General features: G+C 37.7%; 2 protein-coding genes across 3 annotated transcripts in view; both read right to left on the bottom strand.

Moving 5' to 3' along the window:
- The window catches only part of LOC120806245 (SWI/SNF-related matrix-associated actin-dependent regulator of chromatin subfamily B member 1-like), a 21,051-nt gene extending 8,117 nt beyond the window's left edge, over positions 1-12,934 (bottom strand). The window contains exons 1-7 of one of the 2 annotated variants that reach the window (XM_040157183.1): positions 12,516-12,934; positions 7,161-7,272; positions 6,938-7,046; positions 6,747-6,785; positions 5,051-5,188; positions 237-364; positions 1-104 (exon numbers count right to left, since the gene is read on the bottom strand). The exon at positions 1-104 is cut by the window's left edge and continues 63 nt beyond it. In XM_040157183.1, coding sequence (XP_040013117.1) covers positions 1-104; positions 237-364; positions 5,051-5,188; positions 6,747-6,785; positions 6,938-7,046; positions 7,161-7,272; positions 12,516-12,605 — 720 coding nt within the window. In that variant the 5' untranslated portion in view covers positions 12,606-12,934. The remainder of the gene's footprint in view (positions 105-236; positions 365-5,050; positions 5,189-6,746; positions 6,786-6,937; positions 7,047-7,160; positions 7,273-12,515) is intronic. The other variant, XM_040157184.1, reaches the window with a different exon arrangement.
- A 1,126-nt stretch (positions 12,935-14,060) lies between these two features.
- derl2 (derlin 2) lies at positions 14,061-27,191 on the bottom strand. The gene is made up of 7 exons (XM_040158001.1): positions 27,044-27,191; positions 22,033-22,098; positions 21,439-21,512; positions 21,052-21,145; positions 17,043-17,238; positions 16,846-16,936; positions 14,061-14,633 (listed from the first exon to the last, which is right to left on the bottom strand). The coding sequence occupies exons 1-7, from the start codon at positions 27,134-27,136 to the stop codon at positions 14,528-14,530; spliced, it is 720 nt and encodes a 239-aa protein (XP_040013935.1). The 5' UTR covers positions 27,137-27,191; the 3' UTR covers positions 14,061-14,527.
- Between the last annotated feature and the right edge of the window lie 244 nt (positions 27,192-27,435).

The following is a 27,435-nucleotide window of genomic DNA, read 5'->3' as shown; positions in this document are numbered from 1 at the left end:
CTGCTGACGAATGGCTGAGGCAATCGCAGGGACAAAGGCCAGAGGATTCAGGTCCAGGTCATCACACAAAATCTCTGCAAACATCTCTGGGGTCATCAGTTTCTCTGGGGGGGTTGCAGGGGAGTGGTGAAGACAGACTCAATTGAAAAAAATAATAACTTGACAAGGCAGAAAAACTAGATAGGAGACAAAGCTGTATGTTTTGGATGTTGGCAAGCTCGTTGACGTATATCTACCATTCATGTTCCATGTGAAGGCATCTCGCAGTTTCTGTCCATCTATCTCCATGTCTAGACGAATGGGAACCAGAGCCTCTACCTGGGCTGCATTCTCATGGATCACTGCAGGGTCATGGTCATCAAAGCTGAACGAGACACGACACAATGTTAGATTATGCAACACACTAATTGTCATATTCATGAATTCATTGTTTAGTGTTTGCATTCTGTCTAGTGTTAACCGGCTCCAGCCCTTGTCTGTTTGCTTCTCTCCTAATCTCTTTGCTCACATATACAGTAATTTACAGCCGAATTCCCAATAAAGCTGTTCTCATTTACATGTTTTTCTGTTTCTGTTGTCAGACAACAGAAGAAGTATGAAATAATGACTAAAACGTGGCCCATTAAGACTACATGTTAACCCAGCCGTCACTTACAAGCCATTTCCAAGCTGCCGCTGAATTCCTGCGCTCGCTGGGCAATACTGGCGACTCTCTTCTATGGAAAGTAGCTAAGATTTGTCCAAAAACATTTGTTGTGATGTGCTTTTTTTGAAAAAACAAAAAAACAAAAGCAAAAACAAAAACAACCCCCCCCCAAAAAAAGTCACTAAAGGGGTTTGAAAGGATGGTGAATGTAGCGATAAAGGCGCAATTAATTTTGAAGCAGCAACGGCCAGTGCAGAAACTCCAACACTTGGCTGGCTGACCAATGGTGTAAATTCATCACTCAGTCAACTACATTTCATGTTTACAGGGCTGGCTCTGCTGTTGCGGACAAAACAAAAAAAAGAGAGAAGATGAAAAAAAAAAAAAACTGAAAATTAAAATCATGCACATTTGTCCTGATGTGTGACACAGGCTATGATACAATATTACACATGATTTTCATCCATTGACCATAGACAATTACATGTTGCACAGGGAACTGGAATGTGATACGTGATGATCTGTTGTCTTGGCGATCATGTCTACCTATTGCTTCCAGATACGGGCCCATATATTCCTGAATGCATTTAGATTATTATTAATTTTGTGGATAACCTGCTCAAAAGAAACCAACCTAGCCAGCTAATCTCTCCAGTCATTAAAACTGACATGCTCTTTGGACTTCAAATGTCTCAAAACTATTGTGCTTCCCGTTATCAGGCTTCAGCCAGGACCACACCTGTGCGGACAGGTTAGCTTCCTTTGGCCAAATATCCAATATTCATATTGATGGATTCAGACTGTAATCTGTTCCCAGTATGATGTTAATACATTTAACAATTGTCTAACCAAAAGTTATGTACCATTTCACATTTATATAGGATGTGGGACAATTTGCTCTTCTTTTTGTTGCATCTCTTAACAGCTATGATCCTTCATAAGCTCCAACCCTCGAAATTTTTGATAGGGTCCAATAATTCCTATTTAGTAATCTCCTTCTCATCAAGCATCAGTGCTGCCAAAACTGATTTTTAAAATAACATCAGTAGTACTAGAGACCAACTCAATTCTCCACCTACTTCACCAGACACAAACCTCTCAGCTGATATCTTTGCCTCCTTCTTTACCAAAAAGCTGGCAGATATCAGTAGCCAATTCTCTGAACCACTCGAAGACAATCATTTTCCCCTGGTTATGGGCACACGATGGTCACCCCTTTCCACAAGAGGAGTGCACCAGTAAGCCAAACATCAAGCAATCCCTCTCTGCTCTCCTCCCCTTCTCTGCCTCCTCCAGTCAATAGCTCACCAACTCCCTCATTCAGCACTCTAGCCGAATGAAAGGCACCACAAAGCGTAACATGTAGCAGTCCTACTACATGGCCTTCTCTGTCTCCCCAGGTCAATGGCACATCACTTCTTTCATTCATCCCAAACTCCTGACTGGTAGCAATCCTACTAAATGTGTGCTGGGTCCCATTCCCACCAACCTCCTCCAAGCCATATTTCACATCATTGTGCCAGCTATCACACATGTGATAAATGCTTCACTGGCTTCGGGAACATTTCCATCTGCATTCAAACAGGCTTGGGTGACACCTCTTCTCAAAAAGCCTTCACTCAATCCTACTCAAGTTGAGAAATATGGAATGCTTTAATTACTTCCATTCTTATCTAAGGGCAGTTTTAAAATATGTCTCAGAATTCCTCTCACATAATGGCCTACTTGATCCAAATCAGTCGGGCGTTAAGAGCAGCCACTCCACTGATACAGCTCTGTTGGCTGTGAAAGAAGCTATTAGGGCAGCCAGAGCTCCAGCTAAGTCCTCGGTCCTTATCTTGATGGACTAATCAGAAGCCTTTGACCTCCGCATCCTGCTATCTGTACTCTCCAATAAAGGACATTTTTTAAATCCCATCTCACTGAGTGTTCCTTCAATGTGTCATGGCAAGGACATATGTCCATACCCCCTTCCATTTCCACAGGAGGTGCCCCAAGTCGCGGTGCTGGGGCCCCTCCCCTTACAACATACACCACCTCCTTGGGTCAAATTATCTACTTGCATGGCTTCTCATATCAATGCTATGCAGATCACACCCAACTATACCTGTCTTTGCCGCCTGTGGACCCTATGGTCTCGGAACGGATCTCAGCCTGTCTCTCAGACATGGATGATGGAATGCTACCTTCAACAAAATCTCTCTAAGAGTGAACTACTACCAAATACAGAGAAGAAAACTGCAATAAACTGCAATAAACGAAAGAACATTGTCTGAGGCAAAAACATGTCTACCCTGATAACAAAATACCCAGCCACAAGCAGAACAATGCAGTTTACGCAGTCCAATGCAGCGAGGAATGAACAGACCTGTACATTGGGGAAACTAAACAATCGTTACATAAGCGCATGGCACACCACAGGAGAGCCAGCTCCTCAGGTCAGGACTCAGTAGTCCACCTGCACCTTAAGGACAAAGGACAAGCTTTTCAGGACCATGATGTACGCAATTTGGCCAGAGAAGACCAATGGTTTGAAAGAAGAGTGAAAGTGCCATTTTTGTCAATCTGGACCAACCGTCGCAAAAACAGAGGAGGTGGTCTGAGACACCACCTGTCAGCCACCAAGAATGCAACCTGGAACTCCCCACTAGTCAGTTAGAACTTAAATAACCTTTCGGATGAGAGGCGAAACGTCTTCAAGAACTTCAAGCAAGTCCAGTTGCCTTCACTTACAGAACACAAGAACCTGACTTAGACTTAGAATCTTCACAGACAATAAAAAGTAAACTCTTAGTCATCCCAGCCAATCAATCTCTCCATCACATTATCAAGATCAAAATTGCCTATTCATCTCTTACCCTAACCAGGGTTGTGAGAAACCTGTGTGTCATGTTTGATGATCAGCTATCCTTCTCTGATCATGTTGCAGCTGTCTCCTGGTCCGACGGTTTGCACTATACAACATAAGAAAAATCAGGCCTTAACTGACTCAGTACGTCACTAAACTCTTGGTACAGGCCATGGTTATCTCTTGTCTCAACTACTGCAATGCCCTTCAGGTGGACCTCCCTTCACAACACAATCAAACTCTTAAAGATGATCCAGGATGCAACAGTGTATCTGATTTTCTATCTAACTAAAAGGTGCATGTCTTTTTGCTGCTCACTGACTTCCAATGGTTACCCATGGCCGTCCGACTTGTATTCAAGTCACTAATGCTTGCCTACAGAGCTACTTCTAGGTCTGCACCGTCTGGCATTGCCATCCCTGGACAGACGGCAATCAATGTCCAGACTGTTGTTTTTTGTGGTTCCCCGAAGGTGGAATGAACTAACAAACATTATCAGAACAGGCGTCCCTCTCTATCTTCAAGAAACTCTTGAAGACTCATCTATTCTGAGAGTACCTCCTACCACACACTGTGCCCTTTTGATGCTGTTCTTTACCTGATCTCCTTGCACTTTTTCTTTTGAGTAGACCTAGTACTTAGCACTTACTTTAAGGTCTCCTATTATACTGAAGCTTTAGTGTTGTCCCTCAGTGTTGCTTTGGATAAAAGTGTCTGCCAAATGAGTAAATATAAATGTTGTAAATGTAAAAGAGATAAGGCGTGTCTGTATGTCTTGGGCTATGGGTGTACCATGATTTTACTGCTTACCTTCATGTTTCCCTGTGAATAGATATTTCAAGATCTTTTTTCCAAAGTGAGCTTAACAACCTCATAGTTTGGGGATCAATGCTTTCTAAGTAAATTATAAAACCCAGATGCCCCCCCCCCCAAGTTTCAAACTTGATTGCCATAAGTCCTGAATGCAAGTAACAGGAGCAAGATTTTTTCTTTCTAACTACTGTTGTGATACAATACCCTAAACTTAATAAACTTCCTAAAATCTTTCCGGGCTATATTATATTTTGACACAGGTTATTCAAAGCAGAGCAAATGTTTCCCGTCAAACAGGTCTTCCAAGAGCATTATTCCTGCTCTTACCCAGTTTTCCCAAATGACAGATTCTTTATCAATTTTCAGTGACTTATTATACCATAATTATGACCCTTTATCTTAATCTTAATATAAACACTTAAATGCTCATATGTGAATTAAAAGGGTTATTAAAGGCTGCAACTGTTCTCCCTTTTAATAAACAGGAAAAACACATTTGAAATTAATTTGGATACATCACCCAAAATGCAGGAAAAAAATGTAGAATAGAATTGAGTCAATACAGAAAACGCTGAAATACTCCAAACAAAAATGTATAAACATTTATTCATTATTATTTATTGCAGGGCTGCTAGGGTGCATTGCATTACATATAAACAATATCAGATGCAGACTGACAGGATACAAAGCTTATGCCATACTATTTCACATTTTGCTTTACTTGTAAAAACAAACTTTCTCACCACAGAGGGAAGGTCCTCTTCTTGTCACGGCCCATTCTGTTACGGTTGATGGTGGTGGAGCAAGGTACAGCATCTAGATGGTGAGAACTATTGGGCAGTGTGGGGACCCACTGACTGCTCCTCTTTGCTTTCTGCTCCCTTTATAGAAAAAGACAAAAAACACAATGTTATTTTATCTTCTGTTAGACGAATAAGGTAGTAGTTTAGTATTGCACTTCCATGAGGCCACAATATTTTAGTTTGGTCCCATTCATAAAAAAACTGTCCCCATACAAAAAAGTAAAAGGCTCTAAAGATTAAAAAAAAAAAAAAAGTCAATTTATTTCATGTGTAAAAAGTGATTAAGTAAAAAAATGTGGATAAAAGTCTGTGTTTGAGTCAAAGGATCATTGTAGGCGCAATTTACAGACCATATAATTCCAACGACATAAATAGGCTCAGACTATCAACAAAAATCAATGACCAATTCAGTGCAGAAAATGTTTGTTCTATATTTGGATTTATGCCAGAAGGTTGCTTTTTTTAAGGCAAAGTTCAAGTGATTGTAGCATTTACCTCCTTAATTGCTACCTGAATACTTGTTCTCCTTTACTGGAAGCAACAGTCTCCACCTGGCTTCACCAGATGAATTCAAGATACAATGCATTTATTGAAATTAGGGGATTTAATATTGGCCTGTAGATGTCTTCAGGCAGGGACTCTTATTAAACATTTGAAATTTGGGAAAGATCTGATGATGCAGATTCAAGTTTCAATAGTTTCTGTTTTCATGTCAAATCATCGCAATTCAATGAAAACTCACTCTTCCGAGTAAAGCATCATCGATGCTTTTCTGACCACAGTTGAGTTGGATCTGTTGAACCCAATAGGAAGAGTATATCAAGCTATAAAATATGTAATTTCCTGTTGCCAGTAAGTGGCAGAGTATAACTGAATATTGGCATGTAGATTTTTTCAGGCTGGAATCTTATCAAACATGAGAAGTTTGGGACAGATTGGATAATTTTTATTTGAGTTATAACATCTTACTGTTTCATGGCAATACATCAAAAGTCACCATGTCCCTACGGACAATCTGTTCAACGAAAACTCAAAAGCTTCGCAATTAAGCATTGCGAAGGTCTTAAGATTAGACTAACCACATATGATGTTGATCTATATAATCCTCTAGGAGAAGTTTGGTAAAGTTCAATGCTTGTAAATGGCAAAAAATGCGCCGAAATTGCACATTAAGTTGAAAATGGCTAACTTCCTGTTGGGTTTAGGGTATGTCTCCAAGAGGCTTTTTTGTAAGTCTTCGTATTTTACATGTGGCTACCGAATTTTGTACATGTAGGTGAAACATACCGTGAGGGATACTTAGTTGAACATTTGTAGGTGGTGCTATCGAGCCATTTCACCAAACCCATGTGCAAGACCCTCAAGACAAATATATTTTCACCACGTCTGATGCATGCACACAATTTCTCGAGTTTTCAAGCACGTTTATCTCAACTAAAATGCGATTCATTTTTGTGCAGGGGGAATAATAAACATAGCAATTTCAATAGGGTCCTCGCACTAGTTCGTGTTAGGGCCCTATATAGGAGATGGACAACCTTTTTACAATACTATGTCATTTTTGCTGTACTATTAACTACATATTATATAGGCATGCAACTTTGAGGGTTCTTTGGTCCTAAATGAATGGACTCACTGGGATATTGGATAGCTGATGTGCCAGGTGGTGGGCTTGCTGTGGGATGGACGGGAAAATCACACAGCATCAAAATGTTTTTTGCACTACTGTTGTATGAGGATTTCTCTGTTTTATATCTGCATTTGTTTGTATTTGCAGATGCTCTGGTAAATAAGCAAAACAAATAATTGTTAAACAAAAGAAATTACCTGAGGTAAGGTGGGGGCTCCGTGCTGATGGACACTGCCTTGTATTTCTCATCATTACCCTCGAAGATCTCTTCACATTCTGATGCCTTCAGCAGAGTAACACTAGTGGCTACAATATTAGAATAGTTTCAATCAGCAATATACATCATTATATATAACCCATGGACCTTCCAGACTAAGAGTAGTCCAAACTGACCAGGTCATGTTTCACCAAGCCACTCACCATGTGATGATGCTACGATTTTCTTCCTCTCCTCCACTGAGGCTAGCCTCCTCCATAAAGATGGATATCTTTTATACAGAGAGCCCCTGAACATACGTAAATAGTTTCCAACCTGGAGAACAGAAGGTGGATCTTTCAGTAACCTAAAATTATTATTTGGCAACTACATTCAAACCTATTGAGAAACAAAGTCTAAATAGTCACCATTAGTATGCTTTATTAAGAATAAATCAAAAAAACCTTAAAAGTTGAAAATCTACTGTGACTCATTATTTTGGATTTACGCATAAATCAATTAAATTAACCTATCAGCTTAAGAGGTGCAGCAGTTTTAAGTTTATACTGTCGAGCATACGGGACATGCAAATATTCTACATAAGCACTGAAGTTTGATACTTAAAGAGACAAATACTTTCAGAGAAAAACAAATCTTTACAAAGTCCTATGTGAGTATATTTACAAAATATTTAACAAAAGTAAATGGTAAATGGACACTACATTATACGCCACATTCACCCATTCGCACACACATTCATACAGCGCTTTTATATACACACGCACATACTAACACACCGGTCAACATTTTGGGGTTCAACATCTTCCTCAAGGACACTTCGACATGCGGACTGGAGGAGCTGGGGGTCGAACCAACGACTGGTTTGTGGACGACCAGCTCTACCTCCTGAGCCAGAGCTGCCCTGCTCCCTTTCAAGTAACTGTTTAGTAGAGGCAACTTTGGCAGTAGTTATAGCCTTGATGCTGTCATTGTCACTGGGATTGTTGTCTTGCTAGAAAATTAACCTCCTTCCAAGATGAAGTTCTCTTGCAGACTTTCACTGCAACAGGAAAACACCCAGGATTTATCTACATTTTGCTGCAGCGCTCTGACCCTCTCTCATCACAGGGCTTCCAGGACCTGCTGCAGAAAAACATCACTACAGAACAGTGCTCTGTTACAGCCTTCTGCTGATGTTGTGTTTGGCATATACCAATCAGTGTTTAGTTTGATGGTCAAAAAGCTCAACTTTGGTCTCATCAGACCATAGAAGCTTGTTCCACTTCTTTCTTCATTCTCTTACATGCCATCTTGTTTAGTGAGGCAGTGTTTTAAAGCCAAAACTTTAAGACACACAACAACAGTGCAATGCAACACGGATCACTGTTGTCTTTGAAGTATCTTTTAATTATTTAGTATAAACCAAGATTCAATTAGAACAAAAATGCTGAAATATGCTTCAAGAGTTATTTTGTTGCCAACTTTGCAGAGTAATCCCAAGTGCACAAATTGAAACTAAAGTAATTCGAATAATGTGATACAAACCTAAACATATTCACTATAAATAGTAATATAAGATACGATGGAAACAGATGTGGAAAAATATAACAGCGCTAGTTAAGTCTGTCTTCTGCATTTGGCCTTAAGTTCTCATCCACATCACATCGTATGTGGTCTTCTGCAATACACCTGAGAAAGAATAATTTTAAATTCCTGATCCATCCTGACAATCTTCTGCAGATATGTCCAGACAGCCAGCATTCATCATTAGTCTGATCATGTAGCTGGTGGTCATAAGCTTTCCACTTCCATGAGGAAAAAGAGTTCCTTAACCCCTCCTCTTAGGGGTTAAGGAATGGAGAGTAAGGTGGAAGGAAAAGTTACACTATCCTGGAATGGGCTGCTAACCACTCTGTGTTACCACCTCCTTATTAGATATAATCAATCTGTCTTTATTAACAGACAATGTACCATGGTACTTTAAAATAGTTGGAATTAAAGCTCTTCTTAAAAAGACTACTCTTGATCCAGATGTTTTAGCCAACTATAAATCTTTATCTAACCTTCCCTTTCTCTCTAAGTTTCTTGAGAAAGCTGTCGCTAACCAGTTGTGTGACCTTTTACATCATAATAGTTTATTTGAGGTTTTTTTAGTCAGGATTTAGAGTGCACCATAGCACAGAGACAGAGAGAGACTTGTCTTGTTAGATCTTAGTTTTGCATTTGACACTGCTGACCATCACATCCTATTACAGAAACTGGAACATGTAATTGTAATTAAAGAAACCGCTCTAAACTGGTTTAAATCCCATTTATCAGATTGATTTCAGTTTGTTTTTTTTCACATTAACGATAAATCCTCAATATACTCAAAAGTTAGTTACGGAGTTCCACAGTGTTCTGTGATTGGATCAGTTCAGTTCATTTTTATATTATATTTATATATATATATATATATATATATATATATATATATATATATATATATATATATATATATATATATTTCTTTTAGGCAATATTAATAGGAGACACTGCATAGACTTCCATTGTTAGGCAGAGGATACCCAATTGTACTTGTCAATGAAGCCTGATGAAACCAATCAGTTGGCTAAACGTCAAGCATACCTCAAGGACATAAAAATCTGGATGACAAGCATATTTTTCGTTCTTAAACTCAGACAAAACTGTTAGTTATTGTACTAGGCCTGCAACACCTCAGAAACACATTATCTAGAGATATACTTACTCTAGATGGCATTGCCCTGGCCTCCAGCACCTACTTTAAGAATCTTGGAGTTGTTTGATCAGGATATGTCCTTTAACTCCCACATAAAACAAACTTCAAGTTCTGCCTTTTTTCACCTACATAACATTGTAAAAATCAGGCACATCCTTTCTCAAAAAGAAGCAGAAAAACTAGTACATACTTTTGTTACATCTAGGATGGATTATTGTAATTCCTTATTATCTGGCTGTCACAACACTTCTTTAAATACTCTCCAGCTGATCCAGAATGCTGCAGCATGGGTACTTAAAGGAACTAGGAAAAGAGATCATATTTCTCCTGTGTTAGCTTCTCTGCATTGGCTCACTGTAAAATCCAGAATAGATTTTAAAATCCTCCTCCTCATCTACAAAGCCCTTCATGGTCAAGCAATATAATTTCTTAAGGAACTCATAGTACCCTATTACACCACTAGAACACTGCCCTCCCAGAACTCAGGCTTACTTGTGGTTCCTGGAGTTTCCAAAAGTAGAATGAGAGGCAGAGCCTTCAGTTATCAGGCTCCTCTCCTGCGAGACCATCTACCAGTTTGGGTCCGGAAGGCAGACACCCTCTCCACGTATAAAAGTAAGCTTAAAACTTTCCTTTTTGATAGAGCTTACAGTTAGGGCTGGCTCAGGCTTTGCTTGAACCACCTCCTAGTTATGCTGCTATAGGTTTAGACTGCCGGGTGACTTCCCATGATGCACCGAGCTCCACTCTCCTCCTCTCCCTCTACATCTGTACGCATTCATATCCCATCAATGCTCATAACTAACTTGACTTCTAATCTCTCCCTTATAGTTTTGTGCTTTTTTGTCTCTCTCCTCTCCCCTCCTGTCACTTTCTGCCCTTTCGTGCTGGATCTATGACTGCAAACCACATACTGCCCCAACGATCCTGCTCAACACCCACTGCTTCAATTCTTATGATTATCAGTTATTTTTAAATTTGGTCTTATTAGTACTATATTAGCCCTATTATTTTAATTACTAGTTTTATTATTAGTCTAATTATTATACATTCAAGGTTTCTTCACATGCTTGCCCATGGGGGGAATTCTGGGTCTCTGTAAATAACTACATCTAAACTATAAAGAGTACGGTCTCGACCTGCTCTATATTTAAAGTTCCCTGAGATAACGTCTGTTATGATCTGGCACTATATAAATAAAAACTGAATTGTATTGGATGCATTTTGTGTCAAAGCAACTAAAAGTGATTCACAGCTTATTCCACATTGGCTGCTGCTATGCTGACTCTATGGGGAGTTTTGAAAAAGTGAACTCAGTATTGAGAAATTTGTGTTAGCAATTGTAAAATACTGTAAGGCACCCTCTTCTAAAAATATTCTGACATTTAATTTAACTTAAACACCACAAGAAACATGACCTGGGGGGTATTCCTGATGGTTTATAGCAAACTCTGAACTTAACCCTGAACTCTAAATTGATTTGCCCTTAGATGGAAAATCATAGTTTTCAGTTCCAGATGTTCAGAGTAAGTGAAGCCTACTCTGATTATGTTAACTCTGAGTTAAGCATACTGCATATTTTAAAATGTTGCAAATTTAAAACACAGTAACTTGAAAGCAGTTAAAACAAGTAAAGACTATGTGCAGCCCATAATCAACACTTGCTTTGAATACAGACTGGACTACATAGTCCAGCTTTAAAAGTTGTAGTCTCTTCAGCTGCACTACAACCATCCTCACTCACAAATATGCACATAATCTCCAATACCATATGTTAACTATGACAGGAATATATCATCAGTGCGACCAATCACAACATGACAAATGATTTTTCATAGCTGGAATGGAGAATAAGTTGGAAGGAAAAGTAACACCATCACACAGCTTTTTTTAATTTACAGTAATTAATGTACAGAAAATGTTTCAGGGAAGGGGAACTTAGTGACAACCTGACAGTTGTGTCCACAGATAGGTCTTGTGTACTGAACTAGTATCCAAGCGGAATTTCGACCTTTCCTATGTAAACTTCTCCAAAACAATGCACTCATACATGCTATTTGGTGTGGGCTGTATGAACGAGGAAATGAAGCGGCGTGTCAGACAAGCTTCTTCAGGGGCGGCAGGAGGAGACAGAGAAAATCTCAAGGGAAGCTACCAGAGAGCAGGTTAGCTTCACAGAGTAAGTTACCGTTAACCGGTTAACGGTCATGTCTGTTTCAGGAAGTGAAAACCCAGAGTTCCCCCCAATTAAGGGTTAACAATAAAAAAACAAGAGTTCTCACTGAACCCACTGACTGGAATATACACCTGGTGCTTCGCTTTTCTGGTTTTGAAAGACAGCATGACTGCAGACTACTGTAGACACTAATTACTTTTCTCAAAAACAAAAAAAACAAAAAAACATAATAGATTTAGGTTAATTAATTTATTTTGTCGAGAAAAAAAGCTTAGATAGAAACCGGCGTAACTGACTTCACAATTGGTATGTCAAAAAAAATCTAAGGTCGAAACAGACTGAGGTTACACATGTCTCAACCACAGTACTCTTTTGCACGTTACTTCATGCAAGCTAGAATAAGAAGTTAATGAAAAAAGCAAAAGCTGTTACGTTAGCTGTTTTTATTTGGTCTGGGACAGCATAACGTCAAAGTACTTTCGATTTCCCGGTTGTTTGCCTGACTTTACCGTGTTGTAGCTCGTTCTTCGTTTTAAGTATTTCTTTGTTTATGAAGCCATCAGACTCGTTAGCATGCTAACATGAGCTAAACAGAATAATGGATAACTGAGGCTAACATTAGGAAGCTAAGCATAGAAAGTCAATGTAAAGATAGTCACATACCTCCGACCCAACCATGTAAAAGTCCCCATCTTGTTCTAACTGAAATTTAACTGGCTTCTGACCAAACGTTTTACTTAGCGCTAGTTGCATCTTTATGCAGTCGCTAACCAGCTAACTAGTAAGTAGCCTTGTCTTTTTCAGATGTGTTCGGGGTTTACGGTAAAGATGGGAAATAAATGTCCTCCTTGAACATAGCGTTCATTTCAGCTTACTGCATTTAAATAACAAACTAGTAGCATATCTGCTCAACATGTGCAAAACGAAATAAAAAGTAAAATTAACTGAAAACTATAAAATCAACAATAGGCAATCCAGCTTTGCAAAATATGTTAAGTAAACACATCGAATATGTGACTTTTCTCGTCTTGTAGAGGCTTTTCCTAAAACCACGAAGGCTGCACTGGCCTTACTCTTCGTTCGTTTCAAGGTAGAGGAACAATTTCCAAAGTGCATAATCGCCCCCTAGCGAAATAAAATGAGACCAGATTTAATCCTCTATCAGGTTTTCATCTCCTCGTTGATTATTCCAATTTTCTTGTTGATCTAATGTGCTGTATAAAAAAAAAATACTTTGTTAGTACTAAACAAACATGTGAAGCACATACATGGGAGTTGGATGTGTAAATGTAAACATGATACTGAAATACAGTGGATTATATTGATTATATCTTGGCCTGCATGACATCCCTTAATAAGGATGTGTTTAAGGTCATTTAGCCACAGTAAAATCCATTCCATACAAACGCCATTTGTATAGCAGTTTTCTTATGATTACTGAGCAGTGTAAAATAAGAGAATATTGATTGATAATTATTATTTTACACTACATAAGTCATTTTTGTATTACAGCTAATTGATTGATAATCAGCTGTAATACAAAAACGACAAACTTCATTATAGTCCATTACTCATCTCAGCCTGCTCATTATTATTCATGATTTTTGTATCCAGTCCAAGTATAATTCAACAAAGCTTTTCACTCCTACTCTGAATATGACGTGTCACAACACAAATTCTCTTATCCCTTCTCAAGAGCAACATAGGCCAAACATTTTTGGCCAGGATGTATAATACACTCCACACATGCTGCTGGGCCTGTAAACTAGATCCCATGGTATCATGAGAAAAAATTAAATGTTAATTTAAATTAATGAAATGTGTTAAAAATCTATTAAATAAGCCCAGAGTATCGTCACATCCAAATAATAGGTAGCACTCGAGCTTTTTCAAAGCGGATTTTGTACTACATGCCTACATATCTGATTTAAGCCTCTTTGTATCAGTAAAATTAAAAAAAAATTTAAAAAAAAAGGAGTGCAGTTCTGACAATATAACCTACCTGAAGGTGGAGGAAAACTGGACCATGAAGTTGAGGACATAGTTGAAATCTTGATATCTGTATAAAATGACCTGCTTTACAGAGTGTGAAGTTACAAGATCATAATGTTATTTGTATGAAATCATTAATCTAATTTGCTAAGAAGCCTTTGGTTTAATACAATAGCAGTACAGTCAAAAGAGATGACACCAAAGCATATTTTGCCACACATTTATTCTTTAAAAAAGTGAAATGAAATGAAAAAGAAAAAAAACAAAAACAAAAAAAAAAAACACTTTCCATCTGAACAAATTCATTTTGATAATATCTTACTACTGTCATATTATCTTCTTTCATATGACAGTTGTTGTATATATCAATACTTTTTTTCTGAGATGAAGACAAACATCACCCAAGACCCAAGGCTCACTGTCCAAAGTTCCGTCCAAAGCTTGTGTTCTCTCAAATAGTCTTAGAGCAACGGTCTGGCATCAAGAAGAGTTTCTGAGGAAGATTTAAAGCCCATATACAAAGACAACAAATGGTTATCTCCAAACCAGTTGCGCTTGTTTGGCATTCTTCATCCAGAACTTAACAAACATGTTAAAAACAAAGACCATGTTTGTTCTCTTCATCTCTCCGAGGGACTGTCCTTGAAAGTGACATGACAATCAGTGATGATCTGGGGGCATATTTAACCTCCAAGGCGCTGTCCCTCTCCCCAGGCAAACCCTCCTGGGCGCTCCTCAGGTAGGGGGTTGTAGTTGGCATCTTCCTCTGGAGTGTCAAACAGCATCTTTCTGTTGCGACACACAGTAGAGGAGGATGAGTGATTTCTAAAGATATACACAGGAAGTGGCAGCTCTTCACATGCGCATGTACACACACACACACACACACACACACACACACACACACACACACACACACACACAAACTGAATTGATTGGGCATAGTTCAGAAAGGGACCAACCTATGTATATAGAGAGAAACTCAACTCTCACTGCATATCAGAATAAAAACCAAGCCATGAAGTCCAAGGAACTCTCTGGATTAAAACCATTTCTAAAGCTTATTTATGATTCCCAGGAGCACAGTGGCTTCAATGGAAAAAGTTGTGTAATGGAAAAAGTTTTGAACCAGCAGGACTCTTCCTAGAGTTGGCAATTTAAAAGGACTCCGAGCACGAGAAAAAAGATACTCCGGTCTGATGAGACAAAAAAAACTGAACTTTCTGAGCAGAACGCCACAATTGGAACACTATGTCAGACATTGTCTATTGTCTAATTGTCCTACGGTGAAGCATGGTGGTGTGCTGCATCACACTATAGGGGTTCTTTTTTAGCAGCAAGGACAGGGAGACTGGTCAGAATTGAGGGAAGGATGAATACAGCCAGATACAGAGAAGTACTTCAAGAAAACCTGCAGTGCACGTGACCTGAGACTAGGGTGACAGTTCACCTTTCAGCATGACAATGACCTGAAGCATATAGCCAAGACAACACTACAGTGGCTGTTGGACAAGTGTTTGAATGTCCTTGAGTGGCCCAGCCCAGAATAAACCCCATGGAACATTTCTGGAGAGACCTGAAGATGGCAGTTCACAGAAGCTTCCCATCTAATATGACAGATTGATGATTCCAGTTTTTCGATTTTTAATAAATTTGAAAAAAAAAAAATTCTAAAAATAATGTTTTCACTTTGTTATCATTTATTAAGTGTAGATTGATGGGCAAAATGGTAATTTTATCAATTTAAAATTAAATCTGACACAAAGTGTGCAAAAAGTGAAGGAGTCTGAACACTTTCTGAAGCTGCGCAGCATTCATCCAGAATTCACCCAGTTAGTCAGTATATTGACTTAAATATCAATATAAGTAAAATTATTTTAAATGATCAAATAAAAAACACCAGTTAAAGCAATATTCCATATAAAATACAATACAGTTCTGTCAGCACATAATGGTACATGTCTTATCTTTTGTATATCATTTGCCACATAAGCACTGTTCCGGTGGTATACAACTCCTTCCTACTGTAACAGCAATCTATATGATGAAGATGGAACCTCAAATGTATCGAATGAAAATGTAGTACTGTTTTATACAGAGGATAGACAATTAATTCCCTCTTACGTTCACATTATGTTTTGTACTTGTTTCCCTCCCTCAAATGTACCTTTTTTTAAATCTCTTCTCATTCAGTGCTAATAAAGTCTGTCACATCCATCACCTGGACCAGCTGCAGTTCATGACATGATTCATACAGTCCTGGTTGAAATTATTGGCAACCCTGAATTTTAAGTATCTTCAGAAATTAATGCAAATGATCCAATTTTGTATCATCAAAATATTTTAATAATATATCTAAGGTTACCGAACAAAAGGAAATTAAAAAAACTTGCATAATAGGGAAATAATACAAACAGAAAATGTAACCCAGACACACTTCTTGGTACCCTTTAGTAATATTTGGTTGAAGAACCTTTGGTAACAATGGTTGCCTCTAAACATTTCTTGTAGCTATCTAGAAGCTTCTTGCATCTGTCTGCTGGTAGTTTCTGCCACTCTTCAAATGATGTGTGTTCAAGCTGTCTTGTTTATTTTGTTTCAGGAACTAATTTAAGTTCATCAAAAGGGTGACAATATTTGTGTCAAGTGTAAATTTTGTTTGTTTTCTTATTTTTTAATGTTCAACAACTGACTTTTTATTAAATATTTTGATTATGTAAAATAGGTTAATTTGCATTTATTTCTGAAGATTTCTTTAAATTCTGTACTCAAAATTAAGGGGTGCCAATAATTTTAAAAATCAGGATTGTACAAACAAATCTTTTTTGTAATGCCATTATAAGGACAAAATTTGATATTTAGATATATCTGCTGTGAAAATTATTGAACTATTCATGCTACCAATGAGTAATTTTCATACTACATTTTTGTTCAAATACAATTAAAGCTTTAAGAATTAATTCATTCCAACACTTTCAAACTGTAGGGTGTAGAGTCTCACATGATAGATGGGGTCTTGAGCCACCTTCCACCACCAGGCTGGTTGGGAAAAACATCCTCCAGGAAGAAGTACACATGACCAACAGCGATACCTTAAGAAAGGTAAAAAAACAATTTCACATTCACATCAGTTCCCCCATGGTTATTAGCATATCACTTTAGTTCTAAATATTGACTGTAGATGACAGTGATAGATACCTAAGAGATCCACAATGATGGAGTTGCCCAGCAGAAGGGAGAATCCCATCAGCACCCACGGTAGGAAGGGTGCCTGGAAATTCAACAGGCCAAAGAAATTCATGCGAACGTTTGGGTTTCGTCGACTCCACACATATACCAGCATGATAGTGAAAGCTTGGCCCAGGAACACCAGACTCACAAAAGTGCCAAATATCTGAAACCTTGTTAAAGAACATGGCAAATAAATGAACTGTGCTGGCATTTCTCACCAGTGATAAATTGGTCATTGTGCAGACAGAAACATCCTGGTGCCAAACCTAGAGCTGTTTAATAGGTTCTAACATATAAGTGATGTATTTTAGGCAACTTACTTGAACTGGAAAAAAATGGCACTATTAACAGCAGTGCTGAAATTAAAAAAAAAAAAAAAAGTGATGGGTCGTCTTGTAGTTGCATACAGTGCCTTCAGGAAGTATTCAAACCCCTTCACTTTTTTCCCCACACTTCTTTTTGTAAATTTGATTGGGGAAAAAAAAAAAAAAATAGAAATTTTTGCAAATTTATTAAAAATCAAAAACTGGAATCTCATTTACAAAATTATTCAGACCCTTAATTCAGTTATTTCTGGAAGCCCCTTTGGCAGCAATCGCAGCTTTGAGTCTTCTTGGGAAAGTCTCTTCAAGCTGTGCATACCTGGATTGGGCCAGTTTATCCCATTCTTCCTGGCCGATCCTCTTGAGATCAGTCAAATTCGATGGGAGGTGTTTGTGAACTGCCATCTTCAGGTCTCTCCATAGATGTTCTCTGGGGTTAAAGTCTGGGCTTTGGCTGGGCCACTCAAGGACAGTCAAAGACTCTTCTTGAAGCTACTGTAGTGTTGTCTTGTCCTTATGCTTCGGGTCATTTTTGTGCTGAAAGGGGACTCTCACCTCACTCTCAGTTCACATGCACTCTGGAGCAAGTGCTTCTCAAGGACCTCTCTGTATCTGGCTGCATTCATCCTTCCCTCAGTTCTGACTAGTCTCCCTGTCCCTATGCTGAGAAGCACCCCCATAACACGATGCTGCCTCCACCATGCCTCACTGTACGGATGATATAAGCCAGGTGGTTAGCAGTGCCTGGTGTTTGGAGTTCTGTTCAAAAGGTTAAATTTTTGTCTCATCAGGCCAGAGAATCCTTTAAATGCCGTTTGGAAAAATCCAACCGGGCTGTCATATGCGTTTTACTCAAAGTGGCTTCTGTCTAGCCACTCTACAATAAAGGCCTAATTGACAGAGTGCTACTGAGATAGTTGTCCTTCTGGCAGATTCTTCCATTTCAGCAGAGGACGTCTGAAACTCTGTTAGATTCACTGTCAGGTTCTTGGTCGCCTCCGTGAAAAAGGCCCCTCTAGCTCAGTTACTCAGTTTGACCGCACAGCCAACTTTAGGAAGAGTCCTGGTGGTTCCAAACTTCTTCCATTTCACAACTTTTGAGGCCACTGTTTTCCTAAGAACACTCAAAGGTTTAGAAATGGGTTTATACCATTGCCCTGATCTATACCTCATCAGAATTTAATTGCAGATGTCCACAGAGAGTTCCTTGGACTTCATGGCTTGGTTTTTGTCTTGACATGCAGTGTGAACTGTTGGACCTCATAACACAGGTGTGTATGCCTTTCTAAAATGTGTCCAATGATTTTAATTTGACGCAGGTGTACTCCAATCCATCAAGGATAATTAAAGCAAACAGGATGCACCTGACCACAATGCCACGCAAAGGGTCTGGATACTTTTGTACATAAGAGATTTAAGTTTTGGATTTTGAATAAAGTTGCAAAAATTTCACACGCTTTCACTTTGCCATTCTGGGTTAATGAGTGTAGACTGATGGAGGGATAAAAAAGGCAATTTTATCCTTTTAAAATGAAATCTAAACCACATAAAGTGTGCAAAAGGTAAAGGGTCCTGAATACACAAGCATATCCATTGTGCTAATGGTATGCCTACAATGTCTACGTTGCCTACAATGCCTAAATGGTATATGTAAGAAGTGGTATATGACATAACATACCCAGGAGTTTAATTGGAATGTGTGAGGAGGTGGAGCCCTTGTCCATGAGGTTGGGGGGTTGGGTATGGGTGGGGTGGTTTCCACTGACCAGACTGTAGATTGATTTCATAGGGAGTATTTCTTCATTATAAATTAGCTCCAATGAAAAATGTAGACATCATGTTCTGTGGATGTGGACTGTCCAGAGTAACAAGCACAGTTTCTGGAAAGAAATGTTGCTGTTGAATTTTCTAAATGTCATTTTTAAATGCTGTGCCACAAACTAAATTCAGTTCACCTCCAATGTATTAGTGAAATTTCAGAGACAGATATCTCAAATCAAATCTAAATGGACAGATATCACTAGTGAGAAGTATGAACATGTACATTTTTGTTTTATTTTATTTTATGATTTTTTTTGGTAATCTATTCATGAAACACTGAAATCCCTGTCTGTGTGTTAAAGTAGACATTTCTTTGCATTGAGGCCACTACAGTCTCAACAGTAAGTTAGAGGATTAGAGGGAAGGCTGAGTAAACCAAATAGTGTTTCCTTTATAAGGCCCAGTATCTGTTGCCTTATTTTCACTTAGTTCTGTGATTAGATATTCTTCTAATGCTTGCAGTAATTTCACTGCTGCAAATATAATTGCATTTATGAAGCTGAACTGAAAACTTCCTGTAATAATTCACTTAACACAAGAAAAAATATTGTGTTTCTCAAGAGGAAATGATATTTGGACTTTTGCTGAAAAGCGACAGCTGTGATGGTGCTGGACACATTCTGACAAATGTATTGATCCTTCTGACATGCAATGGACCCATCTATTTAATAAAATTAAAGAAAAGGAGCAACATTCTCTATTTGTTTGGTCAAAATGAGAAAGTATCTGAATGTTCAGGTTGAAGACTAAAGTGTGAGAGTTGGTAACACTGTGATACTAAAGGAGATGGCTCTGAGCTCCAGTAGGGCGCTATGTGGCTGTCAGGAGCCGGAGTTCGGCTCCAAGTCCATGCTTGCTATAATAGCCATGCATGGCTAATATGAAGCTATGGTATGACTAGTCCCACTACCTTAGCCAGCAGAAGAAGGTTGTTTTTCTTATCTTTTTGTATATCTCAAGTTCATACAATCAAACAGACAGAACTCAATTCCAAGTCAAATGATGAAAGATGAAAAAATGACAAAATAGAGAGAGGATAGTACAGTTGATAAAAAAAGAGTTCTTGCAATGTGTACCATTGTACTGCATATTCTGTCACAGAATCATAAAAGTGGCATGCTGACTATGTGGCACACAGCAGAATACCAATAGTGAGTACTGGCATATGACAGTAAGAATCTTATGCTGGTGGGGAGTGGTACTGTATGTACCAGTGGAATACCCCGACATACTGTATTTTATCTGTCATATGCCAATCAAACAGCAGCAACATACCACTTGTTAAATTGGCATACCAATAAGAATAGGCATACAGCATACCAACCGTATAAGACTGTGAAAAGTGAGAAGCTGTTTACAAGTCCATAGCAGCAGCATATCATAAACGGGAGTGACAATGCACAGAGAATTGGCCTATGCCACTAAAACACGAGTAGCACACCATTAGCCACTTTTTGATCTCGGCAAACATGCAAGTGAAATGTATCTCATAAGCTTGTGGTTAGGAAAAACAATTGTTCTAGATAAAAATCTAATATTTCCAGCACAGGTACAGTGTTTGTTTATGGACCGACTCTAAGTAGCTACCACCTTGGTAGGTAGCCTGTAATGAAGAAGTAATCCAAAGTTGCAGCAAGTATGATTTTTAGCATCACACACATAAAACATATTATTTGTGGAATTTAAAGGGTACCATTAGCTTTAACCCAGAGCTGTCAATGTTAGTAATAAATGATTGATTGATTGATACGATTTACTGGTCTTTAACACTAAAGACCTCGTTATATGAAAGTTAGAATTATTTTTTAATGACACATTGATGGGAAGGATACAGTCATCAGAAGCCCACCAAACAGGAACATGAAGACAAAGTCAGCTGTGCGTCCCCTGAAAGAGCCCTCCTCTAGCATACGACAGTATCTGTACCTGAAAGCAAGTGGTTAAGGAAATCTACACACAAATTTTGTAAGAACTGTTTTACAGATTTCATCTTCTTCACCCAAATACCCAAGAACTACCACATTATACCGGTTTGTGTTATGGTTTAAATGATTGTGCATCTTACAATATGTACTGTATCTCTATTTGTGTCTCTAGACACCATTTTAGTGTCAGGTTTCATCATCCAATCTCTGAAACCACGTATGGCCTTCCCCTATGAAACAGAAAGTATGCAAACTCACTTCACATACTAAATGAAGCGACACTTAGGAGGATACAGGAAAATCATATTGAACAGGAAATTGAAGCCAACTGGACCAAAAAACAGGAAGTTGGTTATTAGTCGCCATATCTAGAAAATGAGAAAGAGAGTAGATTCAGCTGTACATTACACATACATAGGGTAGAATAAATAAAGCCAGAGGCCATTTCCTTGATTAAAAAACGTTTAACAAGTTGCATTTTAATAGTGACTACAGGCTTTATTTAACTGCTGAATGTCCTGCAATTAATCAATATACTGAAGTGAGGCAGGCCACATTACATGTGAATGATAAGTACCAGGCTCAGAACAATTTGTATCAGAAACCTGATTTGTTGTGTGAAAGTAAATGAAAAAGAACAAATTATATTTATACATTATACTTAAATCACGAAGTGAAAAAAAAACACTAGCAATGTAGGTAAACCATGATTGATGTCTCTTCTTATTTTGACAAACATTGATTTTAGATTTTACTTGACACTAATTTTTTGTTAACTAAGTCAGGTAGCTGAGGTTATTAGTGCTGTTATGTGTATGAAATGTTATGTGCCCTGAATTTACTTCCTGAGGATGAGGATACAGATGAACAGTGGGAGAGATTACTCACCTGGTAATTCCTGAGAATCAAATCTGGATTGAAGTATAGCTGAAATGGTGTGATGATCTCTAGCTGCTGTAAGAGAAGACAAAAGAAAGATAATACTCAAGATGATAACAATGCTGAAACATTTTTTTGAAAAAAATCACAAAATGATCCAGCTTGACAAACATTAACAAACATGTATCTGACCAAAGAAAAAAGTAAAGACAAAAAAAACCCTAGTCCCAAATAAGTAACCCTCCCCATTCCACTGTTAGTTGTGATTTCTCTTAGTTGAGATAAGCCAGTCTGGAGGCTACTTCTATATGTGGAAAATGATTTCATCCCACTGTGAACATTTGTGGTGTATTATTTTGATGCCTGCAAATAAACTGAAACTGTGCTTCTGATCTACACCAAACCCCACAACAAACAGAATAAGGGGCTTACATAACAGAATATACAATCCATATACAACCTTGTTAGCATATTCTGTTTTATTTTTGATCTACAAGTAATTGGCTTATTCTAGTCCACATAAACTGGATATATAATATGGGTGTAATCTAAAGATACTATCTGTATCTGTTTATGTCATAATAATATCTGTGTCTGGATTTATACAGGAAGTGGGTAGGGTCTGTACAGGAAGCTGTTAGAAATTGTCTAGTCTGCTTCATTTTCTGTATTAAACTGTTTTCCACTGCCATTCATATTCCTTGTACATACTGCATATATATAAGTGCAGCTGACAACAAAATAACACAATATTTTAAGCATGAACTTAAATTAACGAAATGATGATTCGGATTTAAACTCCATGTTCATAAAAAGAAAAAAGAATGTCTATTAGAAGTTTAAATAAAAGCTGTGTAACTGTTAATGGGTTAGGCGGAAATTGATAGTAAAAATAGGGCAAGATTTTCTTTAAAAAATTGAGGTTGTGTATAGAATGGAACGAGGCCCAGGTGAATGGCAAGTTGGTCGGAAGTGTCAGAGAAAAAAATGAGAAAAAAAACTTAATGACAAAAGAGCTCATTAGGTGATATTACAACATTTTTTAAAAAGGAGTTTGAGCATTCAGTGGGAAGAGGTCCAGTTGAAATTAAAGTTCGTTTGAATTGAAAAAAAAAGTGAACGTTGAAAAGCCCCCTTGGCCCATTAGCATGCACTTTTGAGATGCACTCTAGCTTCGTTTCTTCAGTTTTCCTGTGTCTTCTGTAAAGTAACGCACAGTGTCCGGCTTCAGTATGGGATAATGAGGTTAAAAAAAACAAAAACCAAAAAACACTTGTGCAACATCAGTCAGCTTTATTTGGCACTGCACAACCAATCTGGTGAAAACAAATGAAAATTTATTGAGGATTAACCTCACTGAATGTCCGAATATTGTAAGTGCACCTCCCTGCTTTTATCCTATTTGTTTACATTCTGGCTCATCTACGTCGTTGAAAGTCCTGCTGCTCTGGCTTCTGGCAGTTCCTACAGACAATCAACAATCAGCTGGAATACTCGGATAGTCCAGAAAAAACTTGAAGGTGATGTTAAGAAGACAAGATTTTAAGTTATAACCAGCAACTTTTTTATATGCCTTCTAAACTGATTTATCTGTTCAGGGCAAATTATCTGTGCGATTCTGAATAAGGTATTATTATTATTTTTTCACCCCTAGCATATAGTGTTTAAATGTAACTTCATTAACAGAATATTCAAATAAATGCACAGTACAACAAAAGACTGAGACTTTTAATGTGCTACAGTCATTAATTATAATTAAAAATAAATATTTATTGTCTCTGGAGACAATTTGGATATTTTTAGTATTTCATATTTAATCAGAAAAGAGTATAAGCCTTTGAAGCATTGTCAGTGGCATGAATCAAGTTGCAGCCTATCAGTGGACAGAATTTTCCATGGTGTGGAAGATATGAAATTGATAACACCTTGTGAGGCAAAATGAACTTCCTAAACAATTCTCATGTGGTTTAGGCAGTTATGTTTCAAATCACTTGCTAGGCTCGCATGCAGTGGTTTGTACATCAGAAACTGAGTGTGCCACAATGAAAACATTATTTCCTGTTCTGACACAAGTGCAAAGCAAAACACGTTTAACTAATGCCTTTTATATGTTTGTGCTATTAAGAGTTTCCTAATTAATTTACTACTGACTAAACAAGCTGACAAAAAGCCCTTGAGGGTCATTCAATGTCTAATCAAATCAGGCCACCTGACTGACCATCTTGGATTTGCTTAATACTTCATGTAAATAAAATCATTGTAGCCAACAAAACTGGTGTGCAAAATTTTGGCTTGTACCTTCTTTACTTTCTGAGATATGGAGGGTTTAAATAAGGGGTCACGGTGCTTATAAATTAGTGTTGCTAAAAAAGTGCAAAGTTTCATAAGTCCATACTTTTGACCTGTCTATGCAACATGCTTGAAATTTTCAGCGATTGTTCTACACTATTAAATGTTTTTAACTTCTAAAATGGTTGGCCTACAGTTCCATATTTGCCAAGTTATGGCGTGCCAAAAATTGTTTTTAAAAGATTCTTTCATGCTTTGGATCCCCACTACATCTTCACTCTAAACCACATCTGATCTTTTCAATTTTTATATAAATTTCATGTTATGGTACTTTCTTAGCAACTACGTGCATGTCTGAAAGAAATCCAAATTTCTGATTTAAGAGACATTAAAAAAAACACCTATATTTCAAGTACATATTGCCCATGTATGACAAAGTCTATCCTAAAAACAATCATACCACTGGAAAGAGCTTGTTTTAATTTTTATATGCCTTGGTACCTTGAACCAAACTATATTTATTAAAGTAGCAAATACACCATGTTTTAACTACAAACTGAGTGCAAAAAAAAGTTCTACAATTTTACTAAGGCAATGTCAGGAAATTAAAAGCTTTGAAGAAATGGTGTCTACTTTAAGAGTTTTAACTCATTAAACTGTCCTCATGTCATCCTAATATATGATGAATATTTTATAAAAACACCAAACTTTGATACAAAAAATGTGATCACTTTACCAGTAGATACTAGGGCTGTGGTCAACTAAAAAAAATCTTGGTCGACATAAAATGTACCTACTCTTAAATCAATCGATTGGTTGTGGGGGAAAAAAAATCTGCATGTTTTCTCTAGATTAACTAAATCGACCTAATTATTTCATACTTAAATGACAACAATAGACTCAGAGCCAACCAGCGTGCACCTGCCCATATTTAGCATATGATTTCCGAAAATAGAACTATATCAACTGGTGATCCGAGTACAAGAACTATTGAGGAATATACACTCCAAGCCTCAATTGTTAAACAACAACGTTGACAGAGCATCCTAATGCAGACAAGTTATCCTGCCGTTTTTAGTTGATATGCCATGTTGGTTGTTGACCTGTGATATGCAAACAGCTGTTTGCTCTCAACTTTTTGGTAATCAGTTTTAACAAAACGACTTCTTTGATGGTGTCAATTAGTTTGGACCTTACATTCCCATGTATTTAACGATCAGTAAACATTAAATAAATTAAAACTAGCATTCTCAATTAGATTAGGCGAGCTCAAAATTGTGCTTCTGTCTGACCAGTGAGTATTTGGTCGGACAAGAGCAAATCGACCAACCACATGACCAGTCAAACAGGAGACTATAGCCCTAGTAAATACAATGCATTAAAAGAACAAAGCACTCAGGAATGAGTGTACAACATACTTTGAGGGGAAAAAAAAAAAAGTATATACACACACACACACACACACACACACACATACACACACACACACACACACACACACACACACACACACACACACACACATAAAATCACTAAATTCTCTCTGTCTATAGTTTCTCCGATATACCTATCAATCAAACTACATCTTTGTCATTCATTTCCAATTACATTTAACTAAACAATGTACTTGAACAGTTTTCAGGTTTCAGGAACAGGTAACTTGAGTGTTTCCACTTCATGACACATTATACTTCTGTTCCACTACACTTCAGAGGGAAATATCGTGCTTTTTAACTACACTACATTTATTTGACAGATGGAATTACTTTGCAGATTCAGATTTTACATCAACAACAAGCCCCACATTGACCATTTGAAACATTAAAGTATGCCCCGTGTGTTAATGGGTCCATAATAATGATGCGGTCATAATAATATTGTATATGATATACAACACTCTAGAAGGGATATACATAATGAGTATTTTTAATATTTTGCCTACATTTTTCTGAGAACAGCTCTGCGCCTTTATGTAAGATATATTTTGAATGCAGGATTTTTATGTTTATTGGATTATTTTCACATTGTTGTATTACTACAACTTTACTTAAGTAAAAGGTGTGAGTACTTCTTCCTACACTGTCTTATAAACTGACAGATAGATCGATAGTCAATGTGTATGTAATAACAGATAATGATAATTTTATAACAATAAATAAACTTCATTTGTATAGCACCTTTCATACATACAATGCAGCTCAAAGTGCTATATCATTGTATATGCAGTACATATACAGTATAAAAGACGTTTAGACTATATAAAATATTGTAAAGCACACGATTAAAATACAAACAGAAGAGGATAGACTTATGTTAAATACACATAATGTGACGTTACCTGTATAGTACTTAATATTTTATTAAGTAAAAACACATATACAACTCTGGTTTAGATAGATTTGGGGAGTTTAAGTTATAGTGGGTACCCTCTAGAAAGAACAGCATATAGTTTGCTGCTACCTGGCGACATTACCAGCAAAAGTTAGCGTGCGCTTACAATACTGGTTGACTGGTTAGAATTAAAAGTCTCGGTCACAGCTAGCTACGTGTTTACCCTTTGTAACTTGAAAAGCAAAGTAAACATCCTGGACAACCAGGACACGTATCCTTCTCATAACTGCTACAGCTAAATAATCGAGCTAGCAGCAAATTAACGACGCTACGTTAGCTATGTTAAGTAGCGCCAAGCTCTGCCTTTGCCAACACAATGCAAATTATGAATTAGTCTTACCACTGCAGCAGTTGTGAGGACACATGCGGTTGTATATGCCCTGGTAACAACAGGAATCTGTAAATACTCTTGCTGTAGCGTCTGGTAAGCCATTTTGGACAGGCTGAAAGCTTCCGGCACTTTGTTGACACGTCATTCCACAAAGCGAAAGGTGTTGCGTTCAATCACGTGGGACAAAAATGCAAAACATCAACGGCTTCTCTCAGAAGATGCGCAGATTTCAGACGAGACATCTGAGGCCATCACATCGTTTAAGCCGTGCATAGTTGAAGGGTTTGCATAATGTGTTTTTGAAGTTCCTGCCTTCCAGGGAGAGCTAACATGGTCGTCCTTAAATGATTTTATTCTTCTTGTTTTGAGATATGGAAAATGCGTCTCTGAAAACACAGCTA

Source organism: Xiphias gladius, chromosome 20 (genome assembly GCF_016859285.1).
Source record: "Xiphias gladius isolate SHS-SW01 ecotype Sanya breed wild chromosome 20, ASM1685928v1, whole genome shotgun sequence".
In the NCBI taxonomy this organism is placed as follows: domain Eukaryota; kingdom Metazoa; phylum Chordata; class Actinopteri; order Istiophoriformes; family Xiphiidae; genus Xiphias; species Xiphias gladius.
Note: the sequence above shows the minus strand (reverse complement) of the source record. Positions and strands in the feature narration are given on the sequence as shown.

Bases quoted from the DNA above. Each gene is read 5' to 3' on its own strand.
- derl2 (XM_040158001.1), bottom strand. From the start codon at position 27,136: ATGGCTTACCAGACGCTACAGCAAGAGTATTTACAGATTCCTGTTGTT. The intron at 21,513-22,032 runs GTGAGTAATCTC...CTCATTTTCTAG, and splicing joins TGATTCTCAGGAATTACCAG to ATATGGCGACTAATAACCAA. The intron at 17,239-21,051 runs GTATCCTTCCCA...ACAAGGTTTCAG, and splicing joins TTGGTGGGCTTCTGATGACT to ATATTTGGCACTTTTGTGAG.